The 23,750-nt window shown below is 37.0% G+C and overlaps 1 protein-coding gene across 7 annotated transcripts in view; it reads left to right on the top strand.

Annotated features, from left to right (window-relative positions):
- The window catches only part of LOC113943298 (cAMP-specific 3',5'-cyclic phosphodiesterase 4D), a 387,554-nt gene extending 368,327 nt beyond the window's left edge, over positions 1 to 19,227 (top strand). For all 7 annotated transcript variants that reach the window (XM_027634899.1, XM_027634900.1, XM_027634903.1 and 4 more), the window contains 9 exons: positions 1,878 to 1,971; positions 5,493 to 5,665; positions 6,633 to 6,731; positions 6,820 to 6,984; positions 8,694 to 8,793; positions 12,473 to 12,627; positions 13,168 to 13,290; positions 13,762 to 13,944; positions 14,510 to 19,227. In XM_027634899.1, the coding sequence (XP_027490700.1) occupies positions 1,878 to 1,971; positions 5,493 to 5,665; positions 6,633 to 6,731; positions 6,820 to 6,984; positions 8,694 to 8,793; positions 12,473 to 12,627; positions 13,168 to 13,290; positions 13,762 to 13,944; positions 14,510 to 14,920 (1,503 nt within the window). In that variant the 3' untranslated portion in view covers positions 14,921 to 19,227. The remainder of the gene's footprint in view (positions 1 to 1,877; positions 1,972 to 5,492; positions 5,666 to 6,632; positions 6,732 to 6,819; positions 6,985 to 8,693; positions 8,794 to 12,472; positions 12,628 to 13,167; positions 13,291 to 13,761; positions 13,945 to 14,509) is intronic.
- Positions 19,228 to 23,750: the final 4,523 nt, after the last annotated feature.

Below are 23,750 nucleotides of genomic sequence, written 5' to 3'. Positions count from 1 at the left end.
ACAGTTTCTGAATGCCATCTGGAGACAAGCTAATCCATGAGATCTTCAGTTTTTTCCTCAATTCCATTTCTCACCTTTGTGAGAACAGAAGATAAAGTGTGCAAGCATGACTTAAATGTGTTAAAATTTTAAAGATAGACTTTTAAAAATGGTCTTAGGATTTTTGGACCAGTCATTTTACTGCTTGGCAAACTTGGCTTCTTTTTTTCAACATTTGACGGTGGTGGTGACAAACATTAAACATTGCTAAAGAGGCTGACACTGTTTTTGTCCAGAATGTGTAGGTCTGTAGCTCACAGTGTGTGTAGCTGTATTTGCAGTATGGTCCTAATTTTCGGACATGTGTTGAGCACTTGCTAGCACACAACTGTATCTGAGATCAAAGCTGAGCCTTTGGCTTGTGACTAAAGTAGGATTCAGTCTTTGTGGCTCTGGAACTTCCTGAGCTGATGGCATGTCAAGATGGCAGGAAAATGCAGTGGCTAATGGTTAGAGTGTTATATTAAAGGTAATTTTTATTTTGTACAGTGTAAGCAATACAGTAATTGGTGAGTTACAAAGATATTTTGAAGAAAATAACACCTTTCACTATGCAAGACCTCTTTGAAGAGAGGGCTTTGATAATTCCAGTAGAATGGAAAGGCAGTGGTTGATGTTTACTCCAGTGGTTTATCTGCTTTGAAGAAGAATAAATTATAAATTACCAGTTTTCAACATAGATGAATGTTTTAAGGTATGTATACTAAGGATAGTTATTGCTTGATGTAATAAATATTCATAACTGGCTGAACAAGGTGAAAGATTATTCCAAAAATGGCACAAATCATTTGGCTTTGTTAAGAAAAAAGATGACCAAGAAATCTTAACAACAAAATGAAAGGGTGACACAATAGGAGGCAAAATTTAGTAGTGACAGATGCATGCTAATTTGCACTGGCAAGAGTTGTTGCAATTGTTAACAGTATTGCTGAGTTCTCTTTGTTGACTGTATCAGCGCAGAGCTATAGTCAGTGAAAATGCATCTAGGATAGCAAGAGCTGTATTATGCTAGTAACCTGTCAAGCATAATGACACAGTGTATCATTTCACCCTGGAGTCTAAAAGGAATCAAGAGAGGCTCAGTGATGAGTACTTAATCAATTATACGTTTCCTGGAATATTAGTGTCCACTTATACCCTATGAAGTGCCTAGAGTGAATTGCTAGCTTAGAGGGAAGTGGAAGGTGTTTCCACAGGTGGGTGTTTTCTACACCAGTGTTTCATAGAGATGAATATAGTTTTCTAAAGTCAAATCATTGGGGTAATCAGGTATAATAATTTTAGGTCAGAGACAACATATATATCTATTTATATTGGCTTGTAGGAAATCAGTATGATATTTTGGTTGTTTTGAGCAATGCTGTCAAATACATTTGAGTAGATTAATGAGGAGAGGTAAGATAAAACTGAAATATTACCACATGAATTGCAAAAAAATGCAAAAATAGATTAATTTAGAAATATGATGAGAAAGCTGGTAGCGAACAGGTTATACATAAATACCTTTGTATTTAGTTTTGAAATGAAAATAAAAAAATTGGAAAGACAGTAACATTATTTGTGTGTATACGTATATCTTAGAGTTTTCAGTTACTAGTAGGACATTGAATCCCTGTGGTGTATTTTAGGAGGTTAAGAATGATGACTGATGTTGTCCAACCCATGAATAAGTTGGTAGGTATAGCGACGTTACATGGATTTCTACCTTCAGAGTTATCTTACTGTAGTATATATTCATAACATCATGTCCTTTCCCCAGTTATAAATTGATTGCATTTTCTTGTCCTAACCTACATCTTAATCACTGACTTTATGCTTTTTTTTGTTTTGTTTTCCAGTTTAAAAGAATGCTCAACCGGGAGCTAACCCACCTATCTGAAATGAGCAGGTCAGGCAATCAGGTCTCAGAATATATATCAAACACATTCTTAGGTAAGACTATGAAGAGTTAACTTCTTTGCCTTGTGGATGTTTTTTATATCTCTCTGGGCTGTTTTAGAGCTTAAAAGCAAGTGGCCTTCCATATTAATTTCTGCTTTCAGAAACTGTGCATTTAGCATCTCATTGTTCAGTGTTTGTGCAGAGAAATCAGTTTAGATCCATTTCCTCACAGCTCAGTTAGTGTGTGTATGTAATTTCCCTGTGTATGTAATTACAGATAAATATTCATATATATATATTTTCCTGTAACATTACAACTACTATATTGCTACCATATTAAGAAAGTAATACATAATGAACTAATTATATGTTAAAAAGAAGTCTTCCCCTATATTTTCCTTACAGGAATTGCAGCAGAGGTTTCAGTGTGCTAGAAGCATGCAAGAACAAATAACCTCACAAAACCTCATAGCATGCAGTTAAGATACTTTGGTATTCCCTGCCTGCACATGCATGGGTAGATGAATAACTAAGTCAGCATCCAAACAAACTTTTGCCAGGAAAATTTGTGCAGCTGAGAAGAGCCTGATCTGGTGGGATGTGAGCATTAACAAAAGCCCAGCGCAGTAGTGCAGAGTGTGGTTCCTCCTCTATGGTTTTTTTTCTTTCCTAAAATTCATGAAAATCAATAAAACTTCATTCCATAGTGTTGATTTTGAATATGAAGATAAAGATACTACACCAATCTCAAACATGCTGTGAGCAAAATACCATTTATTCATAAAGGCTGTGCATATAAGGAGAGGCACAGCTGAATACATCTCAATTAGGATAACAAGTCCTTTACAAAGTGCCAGTCCTATATGTTAAGATCCATCTTGTTCTGTGTGAGATACAATAGCTGATGCTTTTCATGTGTTTTGTTTTTTTTTAAAGAAGCGGAGTTTTTTAAAGTACATTTTAAACTCTCACCATGTCCTAAATTAATTGCTTAGTGTCTGTTCAGTTGGCCTACAGTTGCAGGAGTGGCCGAGAGCTGCGGCACAGCAGGGTTACAGATAGTGAGAAGGGGAGATGAGCCTTTGTCATGGAGAAGAGGCAATACTGCCCAGCTTCAGAAGACCTGAAAGTCACATTGTACAGTTGCCTGAGAGGATGACCCACTTAGGTTGAAAAGACTGAGATGCCAGCTTCTGCTTGCTTTTACTTGAAAACTTAAGACTTACTTTGACAGGGTAAGGAGATGCATCTGGCAGCCTTTCGCATGAGCTCGTGAGCAGCAAGAGGGCTGGAAAGGCAATCGCTTCTAAGTTACTGAGCCATGGGTACTGTTTTGCGTCTTCATGAAAAACCTGGATACTTGAAATTGTAGACCTAAGAGCAGTGGTGGAAACACCTCATTTACAGATGCATTGCTTAAATAGAGTATTTTCAAAATATGTAGTCTAAGTTTATAGGTTGTGAGCAACTACGTAAAGAGGAAAAACATTCTCTCCATAGAAGAATTTAGTCATTCTAGTTATTAGATGCATTAAATACAGACTAGTAACTCTACTTATTAGTTATTGTCTAATTTATTTTTTTTAATATATAATCTATTTCCTGAATATCTACAGACTTTCTCACATTTGTAAGCTAGGAACGTGTCATGAGAAAACAGTGTTTTCTGTTCTTCTTATACTTTAAAAAAAAAAAAAAAAAAGGTCTGTTTCCCATGGGGCTATATGACACGTGTGAAGCTATTTATAATGGCAACAAATACATTCTATGTGTAAGAATTAAGGCTCCTACATTGCTTATAATAATATGTGAGGTTTTTCTTTTGCAGCATCATTAACCTGTTTTCTATGAATGGAAAATGTTTGAGAACCAGTCACTGAGAACAGCACAAACAGGGTCAAAATGGCAAGCTGTCTTCTCTGGATGTTCAGATGGGCACAGCCCCATGTACTCACAGTTACAAAAGCAAAAGTCCTGTCTAATTTCTCTGGAGATTTGAAGTCATTCAGACAGACACTTCCTTCCACTTGAGTTAGTCTGACAGCTTAGCTTACGAACCTTTCTTAGATGGGTCTAAAATCTGTGCATATGACCAAAACCATAAACATCAAAGCACAAACACGAGTCACTGCTCCTCATCTGTTGTTAGTTTGCACCAGACAAAGGCTGCAGTGCTCCACCTCCCCTTTTCTCCTTTTGAGGAGAATGGTGAAGAATCGGGGCAATCAGGTAACTTGGAGCTGCAGGCTAAAACTTGGTGACATTTCTGTGAGATGTCTATTAAATGTGGCTGCTAAAGGGTAATTAAAAAAAAAGAGGAAGAAAAGTGAAGAAGCAAACACTTAACAAGCTGGTAACTAGAAATGGACTTGCTGACCTCATCTGGTTTCAAACTCTATAGTGAAAATTAATATTGCAGGAAAAAAAACCCAGATGTATTTTAAAAAGCCCAAATTTTCTTATTTTCGTTTTTAAAATTTAAGGGTTTTTTAAATTTGTTTTGGCTCACCTCCTGTGTTAAAAACATCTTTTCTGGGTTTTCGTGGTTTTACTGGTATGTTCCTTAAGGGCTAGAATAGGTGGAGGTACATTTCAGCGAAGAAGAGATAATTTAAAGGGAATAATTAAAAGTCTACATTGAAATACAGTATAAATAAAAGGAACAAAAAATAATACAAGTTCCTAACTGTTTTGGCAAGAGAGTCCTTCGTTGAACTAACTTGGTTTTTTTCAGGGACCACAGATGTCTTCAATGCTCCACGACCCCATACTTCTTCTACAGCAATCATCTTGCAGTTTACTAAATATACCTTACTCTCAGTTTAATCCTTGTCTAAAGTTTCGCTGGCACATATGCTGATGAGTTATATGAAGAGATGCTACTGATACTGCTATAGAGGCAAAAGCCCACCAAAAAAATCAGGGGTTTAGCAAAGCTGTTGTTTTGTTGTCGTTATTGACTCTGGTTTGGAGGTGCAGAAACACGCTGCGTTGCTGACATGAACTGCCTCTACAAAGTGCAGTAGATGTGGCTGACAAAAGGCTTTCTAAGTTATTAAGTCCTGTGGTCCTTAGTAGACAGGACCAGTCCCTAAATATTAGGTCCTTTGAATCCTGAAAAAGATTTTAAAGATTTGCACGAAGACACTGTTTGGATTGTTTTTGAAATACAATTTTAGAGAGTATTTTTCCTGGAAAAGAAAAAAAAATTAAATTTTCTTGCAAAATGGATTCCTGTTGAGTATAACACTTTTAAAACTAAAAGATTGACCCTTTTTACAGCACGAGGGGTGCGGGAGAAGTTGTAATCAGACAGAGACAAGTTGCTTTTAAAACCAGTCCAGAGATAATAAGGCAATTTGAGTAATAGAGATCTGCTTGTAATGAAGTATAGGTCTGTGTTTATCTTTTCATGTTTTCACCACTCTTGATATAAAGTATCTGTTGCAAAATCTTCTAACATTAAAAAGGTTTTGTAAAGAGTTACAATATCTATACAATGCAACTCAACAGTGAATTTTATAATAATTGTAATTCTTTTAATAATTATCTTTTTATTAATTCTTTTGAAGACAAACAACATGAAGTTGAAATCCCTTCTCCAACACAGAAAGAGAAAGAGAAAAAGAAGAGGCCGATGTCCCAGATCAGTGGAGTCAAAAAACTCATGCACAGCTCTAGCCTAACTAATTCCAGTATTCCCAGATTTGGAGTTAAAACAGACCAAGAAGATATCCTTGCCAAGGTAGAGAATATACAATTTCTTGAATCTAAACCATTGAATTAAAAGAGAGCATGGACTTGTCAGTCTTATTCCATCCTCTGCTTATAAACACTGATTTCAAGCTGTAGCACCAAGTGCTGGTCTCACTTGAAATAATCCAAATTTGCTGAAGTGGAAGAATAGCAAGTAAAATTAGAATCAAGCCATAAGGGTTAATTTCAGCATGAACAGGATTTCATTTTGAGATGGAATGTAAATTAGCATTTGTGTATGCATTAATAAAGCTGCTTTTTTGTAAATAGTATCTGAAAAATGAAAAGCAAATATACCATGTGCTGTCACAGGAATGAAAATATATAACAACCCTAATTTTTAAATATGCACAACTGGTATATAGCACTAGAGCTATCCTTCCTATTTTTAGTTGTATCATTTTATGTACATCCTTAGTGGTTTGGTTTTTTTTTTAAGTGAAATTTCCTCTGATGTTTTTGCATGAGCAGCTAACTACTTGGCAATAATAGAAAATTGGTATGAAGGCATTTTTTATTGAGTTTTGCATTTTAAAATATGCCTATCCTTACATTTTCAGGAATCTTATTTTTGAAGAGTGTTTCTGAGGAGAGAGCAGCAGAATTGTAGCATCTCTGGAGGTTTTCTCCTCACTGAACTTTGTTGTCATTGGGCAATGAGATAGCAAAGTGTGTTAAACTCATTCAAGATACTGTAGTATGTTTCCCTCTGGAGCAATCCACTTAAAAGGCACTCTTTCCTGCTTAGGGAATTAAAATCTGAAAAGTTGCTAGATACAAATTCCAGTTTCAAGATTAGTAGCAGCACCAGAGTTTAGCCATTCCAAAGTTTAGCATGTAACTTTCTCAGTGGAAGGTTTGAATCTTCATGAATACTGTTTGCAATTGTTTCAGTTAAAAATTGCTGGAATTTGTGTGTTAGGTTTTGACCTGTTTATTGCTTGATTCTACTCTAGGAACTAGAAGATGTGAACAAGTGGGGCCTTCAGGTTTTCAGAGTAGCAGAGTTATCTGGAAACAGACCTTTGACTGTCATCATGCACACTATTTTTCAGGCAAGTAGGAGCAGCCATGAGGGTTTTTGCTTGTCTTGGAGATTTTTCTGTGCTTTGTAATCTAATTGTTTTTCTTTTGCTTTTAAAGGAACGGGACTTGTTAAAAACTTTTAAGATTCCAGTAGATACTTTAATAACTTACTTGATGACCCTTGAAGACCATTACCATGCAGATGTGGCATATCACAATAACATACATGCTGCAGATGTTGTTCAGTCAACCCATGTGCTACTATCAACGCCAGCGTTAGAGGTAAACTACACTGAGGAGAAAAAGTGGTAGTCATGAGAGAAGAGGACATCCTGAGAGTCTTCTAAACTAAATCTTAGTTTTGGCCATATTTTTAAAAGAAATCTTAACGTTTTTTCCATGAGTATCTTTTTTTTAAAGATACTTTGTGAGGATCAAAGTTTATTTACATGTAAATATTGGTCAAAAAACATCACATATTTTTCTTTTAAATCATGCAGATTTGTGCTGTCATAACCTTTTTCATTATAACACAACGCATATCTTGTTTCCACCATCACATTATTAATACTGCATCCTGTTCTATCGTTATTACCCATGTGGGATTCTCACTAACCACAGTGAGTGGAATTGCTTAGGAAAGATAGTGATAAAACAGGGTTTCCTCAGTAGGGCCTTTTGAGGTTTTTTTGTTTATTTTTCAGGGTATTTTTTACTTTTGCATATTTATTCTGGTCCTAAAAGACTAATTTTTTATTTATTTCTAAGGCAGATTGGAACATGTACTAAATTTTCACTAGACTATCTCTTTTTTTGCTTTCCTTAAATATTTTTAAATTGTTTAGAAAAAATCATATGTTCTTCTTGTAGTAATTCTCTTGTTGAAAGTTCTTAAATCTCTGAAGTAGGACAAAAGGGAGATTTTCCCTTTTTTAAGTACAGTTCAGATTTTACTATAGCAAACATCGATATATTCCAGCATACTGTTGGGAAAAGGCTGGTAAAGCAAGCTGTTGAGATTTTAGTAATTCAAAAAGATTTGCCTTCATTTTCAAGGAGGTCTGTGTTTTGTCTGTTTTTCATAATGACCAGTCTTTCATGTTACTGATACATCTGCTTTCTTCTTAAAAAGAGGGTTATAAATGGACATCAGGACTGTTGGAAGGTTTTGATCCTCAGAGACTTGGGAATTTTCTTGCTCATGAGAAGGAAGATAGATAATGTTCTTAAAACACCACTGGCTTCACCAAACAGCTGGACTAGTCATTAGTAACATTTTTGGGGTTTTTTTCTACATCAGGTTTTTTTCCTCATGGCCTTTTTTTCAGCAGAGCTTTAGCTGGTAAAATGGTGATGTCTGCCCAGTGCCACTGCTGCTCTACACACTCCTGAGCTGTTCTTGATCATTTATGAAAGCAGTTATATAATGTGGGTGCTTCTGACAACAGGAGACTGGGCTCACTGACATTCCAAGTCCATTTCAGTGCTCTCTTCCTGTGTTCCTAATAATCTCATGCAAATGGAAAAATCACTAACTGTTAAGTAAGATGTCTTGTAGGCTGTCACTATTTTCTTTAGCATCATGCCAGAGATGTGCATATTTCAAGTACAGGACAATACATAGGAGTCAAGCTGAAATATTTAAATTCAATTTGTTCTGTAAGTTAGAAAACTGTCCTTAATTGTCTAATAAAAGTGGATTTATTTACAGACTGAAGCTGGAAATACTTCAGTTGTGGCAGAATTTAGTGATGCTTTCAGTATGAAATACAGTTCACTTTACTTCGGTGAAACTCAAAATATTTATGAGATTGTACATATCTGATGATTTTACAAAAGGTTGTGAAAGTGTATGTATAAAGTCTCTAGAGGTTGTAGTATATTTCAGATTTTTTTTGCTTGTTCTGATCTAGATTCAAAGTAGGGTCCTTTATATTGAAAACCCTTTCTCACTGATTAGTGATTGTCATTTCTGTTTCATGATTTTCTAGGCAGTGTTCACTGATTTGGAAATTCTTGCAGCAATTTTTGCCAGTGCCATACATGATGTAGATCATCCTGGGGTTTCAAACCAGTTTCTTATCAACACAAGTAAGTCTGATGTTCAGTGGTTTTTTCAAAAATTTGCTGCAAGATCTGCACATAGGACCTGAAAAATACACAGTTCATTCCTTGTTTGCTTCTATCTGTAACTTTTCTCAGTAAATAGACAAGTATTTGTATTTTAAACTGGATGTTATTTTGCATTTCTTGTAACTTTAGAAATACTCTACATAGTACCCTCTAGCAAGACTTACTAAGAACTATAAACCTGGTATTCTTTCAATTTATTGGATGTGGTCTCTCCCAGAAAATATTTGATTTACATTAAATGAATAAACTTGTAGGAGAAAAATGAAGGAAGATTAAATAAAAAAATTTAAAAAGGAAGACAATAGATTACTTGTTTTTATTGGAAGCATATCATATGACTAATGATAGAAATTCAGAAAACAAGTTTCTTTTTTGCAGACTAACTGTCAGACCTGTCTCTCTCTCTGCTTGGATGCTGTACTTGGCTTTTCATCTCTCATGCATAGTGGACTGAATTTTCTCAGCCTGTTCCTGAAGACTCTGGCAAATCTGTTTGTTCTTTTTTTTTGACCCTAGTGTAATTTACAAATTTGAAACCCAGTTTACTTGTTCTGCATTTCTCAAGGCTGTTGTCTGCAGCATTGTTGAACCTCTCTCCACTTTTTAGTCTTTTACTGAAAGACACTGTTAGCTTCATTGAACCTGATTGTGACACATTTACTGAACGGCTTGTTGCCCCAGTGTAACCTGCTTTGATTTCATTGGCATATGTCACTATCATCAGTGTGTAGTACTTCATAGGTCAGTACATCATACTGTTATTTCTTTTGCTGTCTGACTTCTTTTATGGTAACTGACCCAGAAGTTTAGAGTTGAAATAGTGATGACAGTCCAAGCATAGAAGAAAAAAAAGCAACAGAAATGGAAACTTTCCTAGGGTTGTGTCTTTTACCCATTTGGTTGCACATCTATAGATATGGGTGTATATATATATATATATATATATATATATATATATTGCACTGATGCTAAAATAGAATGACCCCAAATCAGCAGTACAGTTTTAAGAAGGGAGCTCCTCCTCTGGCTCATTGCTGCTGTATATTCAAAGATGTTCATTCCAGTTTAGTCTTCATCCAGTTTTGTTTGTCTTAATGGCCTGAGGGCCACCCTATAATGAAATCGAATTTGATGACTCATCTGCATGGAGGAGGATTGGGATTGACTCTTGATTTTTTATTTTTTTTTTTTTTGTGTGTGCTTTATTGGTAACTAGTACAGTTCAGCAACATAGGATAGGCAGAGAGTGAATCAAACTTTGGGCACAAAACAATGTATAATACCTGAATTTTTAAGAGTGAACATATGTAAATAAAGTTTTTCTTCGCTTGCTTAATCTGATATTGAGTATCAGGATATATTAGTATCTCTGAGGTTTTATGAGGAAATAACAGAGTTGTTCAGGTTTAAGTGGGATGACTGGCTAGTTGAAGGGAGAGTGGTGGTACATAAAGCTTTCACGCTCAGGCAGACAGTTAAAATTCAGCTAAGATAGTCATTCTGATGCTGATACGTAGAAGAAATCTCTTGTTTTTCTCAGTTCAGGTTTTGACAGAGGAAGCTCCTTTGTCAGTCAGCTAACCTAATTAATTGGAACAGCTGTTGCCAAGCTGGAAGAAACAAAGGGAATAAACTGTAGGGACAGTGTACAGGGAATAAACTGTAGGGACAGAGACAGAAAAAGACCATCTAATATAGGTCTCTCAAATCCAAAATTTTCCTAACCTCTAGTTTTTTTTTCCAGTGAACCTTAAAATGTATTAAGATTTCACTAAGAAGTATAAGAATACATTTTAAAAAAACCATAATAGACTTAGTTATTTAAAGTATGTACATATTTGCCATATTTTTGGCTTATTCTTTATAATGAGTATCATGATTTTTCTGCATATTATTTTCCTATTTAAAGTCTATTACAGAATTGTCGAAGAAACTGACCCTCTTGAATGCTATTAAAGAATAAAAAAAAAATGAATTGCATTAGCATCAGCAGAGATGCTTATTTGATGACTGCAACTCTGTCTTTCCAGAAAAATATTCTTGAAACTTATAATGTGTTACAGAGGTTACCAAGGGGGAACTTTCTTTCATTTTCACATCTGTTTCAAAGCTGAGTACATTTGAGCTCTGTGTGTAGCTCCAGCAAATCCAAAGTATTTTGACAATGTTGAGTGTTTTGCAGTTGTGGTTCATCAGAAGGCTTTGAAAGGAAAGTCACCTTTGTAACAAAAATAAGTAGGCAAGCTTTGTATGTGTTCTGTGAAAGATGAGAGATCATTTTACAAACTTGCTTTCTTTCTACTTCTGCTGTTATAGTTTTGCTGCCATTGGGATAAGGAAAGACAGAGGAAGAGTTTCCTGATTCAACAGATGGATTTATTCAAGACAGGATAGAAAGAGAGCAGGATAATAGATAATGAGATTACTGAAATGTGAAGATCCAGAGCTTTTAGAGGCCTCCCATTGAGCCAGAGGCATTTAAAAACATAGCTGTCTTAAAAGAAATAAAGAGGAAAAAAGTAGAATAGGCTGATGTGTGGTTAGACTTAGGATAGAACAGCTGTAATAAATAGTTAATATTAAGTTAATATTGCCCATGACAAGTATGATTGCATAAAAAGTATTAGGGATTTTTATGACACATTTATTTACAAGTCTTAAGGCATATGCAAGCTGACTGCATGGTATTCCTGGGTAGAAGCTAAAGCTGCACACACAAAGCTGTGTAGAAAGTTTTAGTAACTGCTTTTGTCAGAGCTGTCTGTTCAGCAGATCTAAGCAGACAAATGTAGACCTTATCCGTGTGCCTTAGAACAGGCATAGCTGTGCAGGTGTACATTATTCTCACAACCGTATGGGGTGACAGAGTTAACAATACTTCTGTTGGCAAAGGCAGCATTACAACCAGCATCAGGCACTGACCGTGCCTCGACTATGAGGCTGCAGGCAAGGCCACTGCATGGATTTTCCAGCCACGTGATGTTACAAGACCAGAAGCATAGCTGTTACCATCCTAACGAGCCTCCTCTCAACATACCCAGTTGTCATGGACTAATGACTGTAGGCCTAGTTTGGTAGGCATCTGAGTGTCTTAGCTAACTGCAGAAAGAAATAATTTGAAAACCAAGATGTGTGCTAGCTGCAACAGACCAGCAACAAAGCCTCAGCTGTGTATTTCCAGGTCTGAGTGCTGGAAAGCTGAAACTTGACTAACAATAGAATTTTAGTTGTCGTGTTGGATGGAGGCATGAGAACACATCAGAGTGTGTTTTAGTTGAGGTGTGGTTATGCATATATCATGCATGTAATATTTTCCAAGTGACTACATGCAGATATGAAAAGGTATTCTGAAAATTACTTTCTTGGGGTTTTTTTCTAGCTTTCCACTCAAGGCACATGTACATGCATCACTGCAAAGCATTTTCTTTGTTTTTCTCAATGTGCTTTGCCTCGACCTGTTAAGATGTTCAGTCATAAATTCAGTAACTTTAGATACAGTGTGAACTACAGGAAGGCTATTTCTAAAAGATTATCTGTAAATCTTACTATGAATGAAAATGAATTTAAAATAAAATCTTAAGGGATTTTGTAGAAGCATAGGCTTTGGTAACGTTCTGGCCGGCAATTGTTATTGCAGATTCTGAACTTGCGTTGATGTATAATGACTCATCAGTACTGGAGAATCATCACCTAGCTGTGGGTTTCAAGCTGCTGCAAGAAGAAAATTGTGACATTTTCCAGAATTTGACCAAAAAACAAAGGCAGTCATTGAGGAAAATGGTCATTGATATTGTGAGTTCTGCTTGAGATGCCATCTTCCATAGAGCTAGTAAATTGAATAATAAAGTGCAGAAGCATATTATGATAAATTAAACATGTAAACAATGAAGTAAAAGTTTGAATTTTTATCATGTGATATCCAAACATGAATAGTGGGTTCCTTTAAGTTTCAATAATCATCGAATAATATTTTTAGAAGGTATACTATTCTGTTTCAGGCTGGTTTTCTACTGACATGTATGTCATTCCACCATCACAGTAAGAAATTTGATACTGAATTGATGGTGAATCTAGGCTGACCAGATCATTTTGAACAATTCTGAACAATCATTTTATCAAAGTCTTAAAATAACTAAAAGGAAAACTTACTATTATGGACATTACTGACTTACATGGCTCAGCCTTTTAGCTTGTGTTCAGACACAGAAGTTATGGGTTCCTCCAAAGACTGTTTGTTTAAATGTTCAAAGGTTTTTAAAAAAAAAAAAAAAATACCAAAAAACACAGTAGAATAATTTACATAGTGTTCATTTTTTGTTTGTTTCATTCAAGGTCCTTGCAACAGATATGTCTAAGCATATGAATCTACTGGCTGATCTAAAAACTATGGTTGAAACTAAAAAAGTGACCAGTTCTGGTGTTCTGCTTCTTGATAACTATTCAGACAGGATTCAGGTAAGAAAATTCATCTGCAATTGCTCATTTGTATTAATTTACATACTTAATAACACTGGTTTCCCCATTCTCCAGCATGAATTAGATAAGCTATGTGCTCTCACACCATGACTCGCTACTTCCCTCTGTTTCCTAACTATGACATGGTCTGAGTGACACTCTCAGAGAATAATGAAGTGCTAGAGAGGTTTTGGGCTAAATGAGATTTTAGCCTTACCTTCAAATTATCAGCATGTGATTGTCTTTCTCAGAAAGATATCCTGGCCTTTATACAGGCAGAAGCAGCAGAAGCAAGGTAATTCATGGCTATTACTGCAATTGTGGAAACACCCAAGCACATAAGGTTTTGCTGTTTAGAATAAATCTTTTACTACATTTTCAAGATGGTTTCACAGTCACCAGAAGTGTAGGTGGAAAGGGAGCTGCTATTCTGCAGTGTAATAACACCACAATGTGTTCAATCTATTTCAGGTTCTTCAGAATATGGTGCACTGTGCAGATCTTAGCAATCCAACCAAGCCACTCCATCTCTACCGCCAATGGACAGACAGAATAATGGAGGAATTTTTCCGTCAGGGAGATCGGGAAAGAGAGAGGGGAATGGAGATAAGTCCCATGTGTGATAAGCACAATGCGTCTGTAGAAAAATCACAGGTAATTGATTTGAGTAGGCACATAAACATTTTGACAGAAAAGGATGGTACATAGCCGTGTTTTGAATAATTTCTGAATGCACTATTTCCTTTTTTCTACTGAGTTAATTAATTCAGCTCCTGAGTAGTAAGTGCGGGGAACTGAGATTTTTACTGTGAAAACATAGTGCGTCTCTGTATTTGCTGAAGGGATTCCATCAGTGTCATGACTTTCAGTGCAGCATACGCATCAAAAGAGATTATTGTACAGCTGCTCTTTAGGGTTTCCTTCAAGATGGGAATTATGTATAAAGCAGCTGTTTGGCTGACTAGATGCAGTACAGTTATTTGTATTGAACAGTTCACTTGAAAACAGATCCTTTCCAAGCTCTTATCCAATATCCTGAATCAGACTTTTGAAATGTAAAAGACTTTATTTACTACATAAACTGGTATGGTTTCCTGTCAGCCAACTTTAAGGGTGATGCATATAGTGTCTCTTAATAGCATTCTATTTCTCATACTTCACATGACTTATAAGCATAATTATTTATGAATAATTATTTTTTTATTATTATTTGAAACAGGTGGGTTTTATAGACTACATTGTTCATCCTTTGTGGGAGACGTGGGCAGATCTTGTTCACCCAGATGCCCAGGATATCCTAGATACACTGGAGGACAATCGAGAATGGTACCAGAGCACAATCCCTCGAAGTCCCTCTCCTGCACCTGATGACCAGGAAGAGGGAAGGCAGGGTCAAACTGAAAAATTCCAGTTTGAACTAACACTGGAGGAAGATGGTGAGTCAGACACTGAAAAGGACAGTGGAAGTCAAGTAGAAGAAGACACCAGCTTCAGTGACTCCAAGACTCTTTGCACCCAGGATTCAGAATCCACTGAAATTCCTCTTGATGAGCAAGTAGGGGAAGAAGTAGAAGAGGAGGAGAACCAAACAGAACCCTGTGTGGTCGAAGATCATTCTCCTGACACATAACAATGAAAATCCAGTCTCTTTCTCTCTTATACTCTCTCCCTTTCTTTTCCTCTTTCTCTCTGAGTTTTTTTTGTTTTGTTTTGGATATTTTATTTTTTTTTTAATTTAGGTAATGGTTTCCAAAGTGTGTGTCATATACTACAACCATGGTCACAACTTGCTGTCATCTGCCAGGACAATTGTTGATCAAAACTGACATTGATGACTCAGTTTGGCACTCAGGAATATCGTAACCAGAATTTTCACCTCAATGGCATCAGAAAGCAGGGGGGAGAACATCCGTAAACTACATTTTAATAAGCTCTGCATTTGGCAGATTCAGTTAAATAAAGCAAATATTTTCAGAGGAGTACCACCTGCCAACCAAGTGCTGGTGTACTTTGATAGTTTTTGAATTCATTGTATTTTGCAAGCAAAGCATTGCGTAATGTTCATCTTGAGAGGAAACAGACAGAAAACAAATTGAGGTTCCTACTGGAAAACAAATTCATGTAAATGATGGGACACAACATGATTGTTACCAACAGGAAGATGAGCTGTGAAAATTGCATAATTATCTAATTTCAAGTCTTCCTGAGACATGACTGAAAAAAGTGTGACCCAGTGGGTTGCACTAACCTCTCCATTTTGTATAATATGTGAGAGATCTTTTGTAGAGCTTACTTTTATTAAATGTACCAAGGTATTATATTAAAAAAAAACCCCACTTTCATCTGCCAATGGTTATTTTTTTCCAAAGAGGAACTTGCAAGTTTTCAATACAGATCTGTGCTACACTGGATAATACTTCTAGTTTGTTTTTTTTTTGCTTGGGATTTTTTGTTTGTTTGTTTGTTGTTTGGTTTTGTGGTTTTTGTTTGTTTGGGGTTTTGGTTGGTTGTTTTTTTGTTCGTTTTTTTGTTTTGTTTGGGGTTTTTTTGTTTGGCTGGTTGGTTTGGTTTTGTTGGTTTTTTTACCTTTTAGAATCTTGTGGTATTATTGAGTTGTAAAAGTCTATTTTATATATTAGTGAGTTCCAGGAGTCCTTTGTGTTACATTTTTTTGTATAATAGCTTTTTTTTGTTTGTTTATTTGTTTTTCATCACAATTTTCCCAAACGTATTAATGGACTTACATAGTGCTATTGCCCTTACATAGTGCTATGGCCTGATCCTGCCAGTTCTGTCTTAACACAAGAAGTGGTCCTGTTGATACCAACTACAGCCACTAACGTTATGATTTACAGAACCTGAGCCTGTAGAAAGAGTAATGAATTGTCATCAGTACAAAAGCAGCTCTCTTGCTATACTGATAAATTTTTTCCCCTGAAACATGGGGTTTCAGACTATTTTTACCTGGGAAAGACAGACTGCTAAATCAGAACAGGCTATTACAATGTACGGAATATTTGTTCTGGTGAAAAAAGCATTAGTGTAATATTTCAGATTTTGACTTAGTAACTTAATCTGGGTATCTATCTAGTTAAATCATTTGCTAATCTGAGACGTGTAAACATAAAAATTAGTATTATTTTGTCATGTCTTTGTTGCAAAAAGAGCCATGCCAGTCTTGTCTTTTTATATTTTAAGTAAATGAGCAATGCATCATTAGAGTTGTAGTTTATGCCATATTATTTCAATCTTAAATATTTTCAACCTTTATCCAACTTGTGCTAAGGGAATCCTGCCTTTCAGTTTGATTGGTACTAAAAGCTTTCATAACTTGGGAAGCTAAAGGGAGGTAGGAGTTCGTATTTGTCATTTTCCAGTCCTGTTGCTTCTTCACATAAAAGAAGAAAAAAATTTATTTCCTACACTTTACTCTTGGTTGAAATTGTAGTTTTGAGTGTAGAAGATGGGAAATAGTTGCATAGGGAGGCAAGCAAACTCCAACACTGTAAAATTCTGTTAAAATGACACTAACAAGATAATCTCTTAACAAAAGATGATAGCAACAGCCATTATTTTCCCTTTGGATTCATTTTGTAGCAAATTTGCAGATATGAATACAGGGGTTTTAAGGTGTCAGAGATCTAGAATAAAAGCATCTTTCAAAATACTAGTAATTCAGCTGTTAAATGCATTTTGCATTCTTCTATGTCCAGGTCATAGTTTTTTCTACCATTAGCCCTCACAGGGCCTTAGCACAGAAGATGCTGAAGGAGGAAAAAGAATGAAGATAATTCATGGGGCTTCTTTCATGCTTTGGCTTTTTTTTTTTTTAAATCTTTTTTCTTTGTTATTTCTTCCTGAACCTGATCCATCTAAAACTCCTTTCAGTCCCCTAGAGTGCCTGGAACCTCAGTAATGCAAAAGCAATATAAATTCCAGAATAACCCGTAGGACCTGGAAGGTTTTGTAACTGCACTAATTGAAAGTAAATAGACATAAGACCATATTGTGACGTATACACCTATACATGTGGACAATCAAATCATAGAAAATTATATCATTTCTTAGAGTTGGGGATATAATGCACTGTACAATCTTTTTTTTTCTCTTTTGCCAAAGTGTGTTTTAGCATTGTACACTGCTTTAAAACAGTACAATTTACGAGTGGCTTTATGTGTTGTGAATATTTTGCCATAAGAAAATGCTGTGGGTGAGTAATGAGTGGGAGGAAAAAAGAAAAATCACCTTGTTTATAACAGTACACTTTAGCTTGCAAGTTGCTGTACTCAGTAATGCTGTATTTAAATTCTTAAATTGTTTTGTGTCATTAAAAATGATAATGAAAGAGTATCAATAGAACAAATAGCATTCAGAAGTTTAAAAAACTTGAATGAGGTAGATTTTATAGAAAGCTTTGACAGTTCTTTAAAATGCATTATTTATTTTCTGTGCCATGCATTTTTCTCACCAAATGACCTTACCTGTAATACAGTCTTGTTTGTCTCTGTTTACAACCATGTATTTATTGTAATGTACATACTGTAATGTTAATTGTAAATTATCAGTTCTTATTATAACATCATCCGTGTCAGGGTGGTGTTGCTGTATTTGGAAACTCTTGGTGAGAGAATGATTATTGTGTATACATATTCCTTGTACATTTTTTTCTCCTGTAATATATTCAATGTCACCATAGAGCTCATTTATGGAAGATTCACGAAAAGTATAAAATACGTAAAGATATATAAATTTAAAAAGCTTCAGGTCTTTGGTCCCAGGGCTGTGCCTTAACTTTAAACAATATTTTCTTGTTTTGCTGCATTTGAAAGTAAGGTAGCCTTGGGGCTAGGGCTGGGCATTTCTACCATATTTTTAGTTGCTAACTGATGGGGGATACTCTTATGAGCTAATATATGTGATACTACAATAAACGTTCATTCTTGACCCTGCTGGAAGGTCGAGCTTTTCCAGACTTCTGGTAATGTAATTGTATTGTCTCTCTTATTATCTTTATACAGCCTGTCATTGGGGATTATTGCAGATGTTTTTTGTTCCTAAAAAAATAAATGATGCTGCATTTCAGTACTGGGTTGCACTGAAACAGCTTTGGAAAGCATCTCTGATAAGCGTTTGATTTCAATGCATATTGGGAAATGGAATAATGAGAATTAAAAGGGTATAACTCATACACTTTTACAATTGTCTGTAATGTCTCTTCTTTAGTAGCACAAATTATCACTGTATAAGCAGAGTCCATAAAGTAGCACAAAAGACAGTTTCAGTCTTGGAAATGCTTTCCAACACCAATATTAGTGTTACTAGTAGCCAAAGTTTTATTTTATATAGGTGTAGCTAAGGCTTTGTACAGGTGTGTATAGCATAATGCACTAGCTCTGCAGAAGAGCGGTAAACAGTTAGATGTTTTAATAACACTACTATTAGATTTGCAGGTTGGACTGAGCATCTCTTGCTGTTTGACTTGTCACATTGCTCCAGGCTATTTAGAGCTGGTATCACTGAATTTGCCAGAGTAAGGTAAATACCTCTCCTCCATTCCAGTGATGCCCAGCCCTCATAACTTGTGACTTCTTCATGAAAGGAGAGATTCCTTTTCAAGGAAAAACAGAATCTCTTTTTTGACACAAACTGTAGATTTTAGCAGCCCTGGCCCAAAGGAAATCGAATGCTTTTGTTTTATATGGTATAAAAGGGACACTATAACAACAGAAATCTTGAACAATTTGTTGTTACTGTTTTAATTCAATATTTTCTTTGGGGATGTCTTGAGAGTGGCAACTTGTGTGAACATTGCACATAGCTATTCTTTCACTGGTTTCTTAGTCTCTCTTTACAGCCTATGGGATAGTACTGTACATCGATACCTTCATATGAAATTTTATATGCAATGGAAATAAAAGCATGTGTTGATTCTGCCTAGTTACTGTATTTGATGGTTTTTTTGCAAGTTAACTTTGTTTACATATATCCCATAGTTTTGACATCTTAAGAGAAAATCTATTTCCAGAATAATTTCATTACCACATTTTTTGTCACAATATTGTTTTGCATAGATAATACAAAATAAACGTGAGCAAATTGTAAAAGTCAGTCAAATATGGTATTTCATACAGGAGTCTAATCCACAAAGGTGTGACATACAGTTATTTTAGAAAGGCGTTCTATAGGTTTTCAGGAAGTTTTACCACTGACTTCAATGTCTTTAAAGAAACTACAAGTCTAGAGATTGTCTAGAGGAGCAATATGCTGGGATACCACAAAGGGGAAAAAAAAAAGGTATCAGTTAAATATTGTCATAATTTCTGCCCCAAGTGGATCATAAAAAGAAATTACTCTTAAAAATAAAATTCATAAATTGCAGCTTTTTTCTCGAGGAAGAAATATGGTCTTAATGGAGGTTCAACTTCTGAACTGGTTTTCATGATAGTGTCAGTCTCTGTTGTTCTGTGGGGTTATTTACATAACTGAAAACAGTTTCTGGTTGAATGCAAAAGAAGTCTGTGTTCATTTTTTTCTTAAGTCCTTAGATCCTTCTTTGGTTTTGGGGGGTTAGTTTGCAAGGAGAACCAATTCCTTAGGATTCCTTTTCAGTCACACTTTTGTGGCAGAAAAGCCTGAAAAGGGCTGTGTTGGGAAGATGAAGAATGCTGCACTGAGCAGTGGGCAAATAAAACTGTCACTCCCGTCAGCATCCTCCTCACATATTCCCAGCAGCCTTAATGAGAAATGCATACATCACGGCTATTACAATAAGGAAGAAGGAGTCCCAAATTATCATTAGCACTACTGAAACCTTTTCAGTAAGCAGGTCAGGTACCACAGCCATGCACGTGGTAAGCATGAAGCTGGCAGCGTTAGCCCACTACTTCCTGCATCCTCTGTCAGCACTTTGTCACTCTGTGCATGGAAATTATGAATCAGAATAGGCAAGTTTCAGAGCAAAAGCAAAATGTATCCCATGTTTCACTGCAGACAGCTGCTGCTGTAGAAGTTCAATATATTTTTTAACAAATGACTGTTCTCTTTCCTGATGAGACAAACAGTCTGAATAGCTGCAGCTTTGTTTGCTTAATCTCTCTGCTGCTTGGAAAATGAAAGTTACAGCTACTAGCACATGTACTGTTTACTGGAATGATCAGTCCAATTTCTCTACCCGGTGTGATTGATTTTGCTTAGTTTCTCCAGGGGAAAAAACCACAGAAGTTCAAAGATGAAGTAACCCTTTAGTTAGTTCAATTTAGTTTATCCTACAAGATAAAGACAGTATCTAGCTTATTTCTGTCAAACTGGTTGAGAAATCTGCAAGAGTAATAAAGGGGGATAGGTCCAAATAGAAATCAGTGACAAACTGGGAGCAAAACTTGGGCAGGAAGGAATACCCTCCAACTAAAATAATCCCATCCTGTCAAAGACATCCCATAGCTTGAATATGGACATTAGGACAACTGAGTTTGAGTTTGATTTTTGTCTCAGTTCCCTGGGTGCAAAGCTGTATTTTTTGCCTTCTTGCAAAGCAAATATTTTGAGGTCCTTGGGCTTTTTGTGGTGGTGGTAAGAACTATATCTCTAGTTAAGATGTACATTTAAAAAGTAAAAAATTGTTTGATACAATGCAGAGTTTAGCTCAGCTTTAAAGACTAAAAAGGTGGGATGACTGCCTCAAATAAACAAGCCTTTAACATAGAATCATAGAATCAACTGGGTTAGGAAAAACCTCTGAGATCATCAAGTCCAACTCTTGATCCAACACCACTGTGGTTACTACACCATGGCAGTAAGTGCCATATCCCATCTCATCTTAAAACCGTCCAGGGACGGTGAATCCACCACCTCCCTGGGCAGCCCATTCCATTGTCTGACTACCCGCTCTGTAAAAAATTTCTTCCTAAATCCAACCAAATGTGAGAGACATCATACCTGAGTAAGCAGCCCTTAGTGAGAGCAAGGAGAAATACAGGAGACCAGATAGCATTAATTGCCTAATGCTGATAAGCTGTGCAGACAGCAAATGAAGATCAGAGACTCATCAGTCATGTTTCACACTTACCTCCAGCCTGCCCTCCTCCAATATCCGTTGAGTTCAGATGCATACAGTATCAGCATCTCAAATACGCAGTAGAGACCATTGTTTTTTTAATCTGAAGAAGTCTGGAAAATAAAATACAGGTTGTGCAGCATCGAGTAGTCAAAGTACAGTGGGCACGTGCATTGTACATCTGTAGGACGTGGCTTATAACGAATGCCTGTAAACCATCGTTACATGGGGGCTAGGCAGAGACAGAAGTGGCTTAAAAACTGCAGTATCTTCAGATGGCTGAAACTCCACAAAACTGATAGCCAAATCTCTTAAGAACTTAAGTCTTCAAAACCTTGACTGCAGCACTGATCAAACTAAGACCTGTGCACAGACAGCCCTTTGCTTGTCAAGTCACCATTACGCATGACAGGGTCCTGCTCTCCTGGAGATGGCTGAACACCTTCCAGCCCATCAGAAGCAGTGAATTCCTTGTTTTTCTTTGCTTGCTTGTGCAGCTTTTGCTTTCCCTATTAAACTGTCTATACCTCAACCTATGAGTTTTCCAGCTTTTACCCTTCTGATTCTCTTCTTGATCCCACTGGTGGAGGAGTGAGTGAGTGGCTGTGTGGTACTTGGTTGATGGCTGGGGTTAAACAATGACAAGATTTCATTGAAACCTATCAAAAGTGGTCTGTCTGAGATTGCCTTGGAGTATGAAACCTTCAGGGAAATACACAAGGGAGGAGAGAGAAAGGGAAACTATTTCAAGCAAATGTAGAGAAAAAAAGGGAAAAAAGTTTGGAAAAGAGATTATTGCGATCTGGCTCAGAGTTTTGACATTTCTTAGCAGGGATACAACCTCCAGCTGTGTCCTCTGAAGTCCCCCTGTGCAGTAGGCACCGGGGGCTTTGTGCTGAAAAGCAATGGAGGGGCTGGTGTGCTGTGGACAGAGGAGGAGAAATGGGAGGAAAGTGAAAAAAAAGCCCTCACTCAAGGAGTGGCTCAATCACAGAATCACAGAACATGCCATGTTGGAAGGGACCTACAGGGATCGTCGAGTTCAATTCCTGGCCCTGCACAGGGCCATCCCCAAGAGTCACACCATGTATCCGAGAGCATTGTCCAAGTGCTTCTTGAACCCTGTCAGTCTTGGTGCTGTGACCATTTCTCTGGGGAACCAAAAGTCTCCCAAGTGCTGCCACAGTGGAGCGAAAATTGCTGTGCTCCTGTGGGTTGCCATGGAGCATTGCTGCTCCCACTGCCTCCTCACTTGGAGCCAACCAGCACTGGCTGGAGCAGTCTGTAAATTTAAAAGATCTTTAAATCCTATCTCCCAAAATGGGTGTGTCTGGAGTGAACTACGGCCTCTGATCTGCAACACTCAACTGCACAGCAAAGTCGGGGAAGATATGATACCACAGGCAGTGTGCCCAGAAGGGCCAAAAGACCCAGGCTGCCTCCTAGTGCCCTCCTCCACAGTCAGTAATTAGTAATAATGAACACCATTAGTATTCAATTTATCCATTAGATTGTCCAAATTGAAAAAGGCTTCAGCAGCATGACTTGTAACTGAGCTGGTCCTGGTTTGGTTTCTTTTCCCTGCAGGTAAGCAAAGTAACTCTCAAGTTCATGCTTTATTAGAAATATTTGATATCATTGTCCATTTTTTCCCAACAAGAATTCCCTTCATAAACATTAATACCCACTGGTGTTTCTCACTAGTCTGTATCTGTCCATAGACACTAGTGGTGACTCCCTTTTAAAATATGTTGTTGCAGAACCATTCGGCCCTTGTGTTTGATTAGGGTGGCTTCAAGCCTCAGATCCTCTGGTCTGCTGGGTTTTCTTGTTCCAGTGCTCTGCCAGCCAGGAATGGTGGGAAGTGCCGGCACCATTCTCTCATGGGATGGCTTGGCAGCAGTCCTTGCTGCAGATGGGCTGTTTGCACAAGCTTCCGGGTGGGAGGAAGCATGGCTAGTGGTGTGGGATGCTTCTCTGGCAGGTTTGATATGCTGACAAATCCTCAGGTTTTGTGCTTGGAGACTGGTGAAAATCACAACCGAGTGCAATGGTACTATTTTGTGGGGATGAGTGGGAGGTGACATGGTAAGTCGTGTTTTGGGATACCTGTACTGTTATTTACCCCCAACCAACCTTAAAAGCTTGGAGGGCTTTTTTTTTTTAAATAGATTTGAACAACTTTCTGCTGTATCTGCTTTCTGCGAAATCCTGCAGCCCTCCTTGGCATTACTAATGATGCTTGGGGAACAAGCACCATTAGTATTGAATTTGGCTCCTTTTAGCAAAAGGTATCCTCATGGTGGTACCCATGCTTTCTTCTGGTGCACTGGATTCAGGGAAAATGGAGATGAAATCCCAGTTCCTCCCCTTACCCTTTCAGTGTCTCCCTTCCCCCTACCCTGTA

The sequence above is a fragment of the Corapipo altera genome, unplaced genomic scaffold (genome assembly GCF_003945725.1).
Source record: "Corapipo altera isolate COAL_440 unplaced genomic scaffold, ASM394572v1 61411, whole genome shotgun sequence".
NCBI lineage: Eukaryota > Metazoa > Chordata > Aves > Passeriformes > Pipridae > Corapipo > Corapipo altera.
The sequence above is the reverse complement of the archived record's forward strand: the minus strand, read 5'-3'. Positions and strand labels throughout refer to the sequence as shown.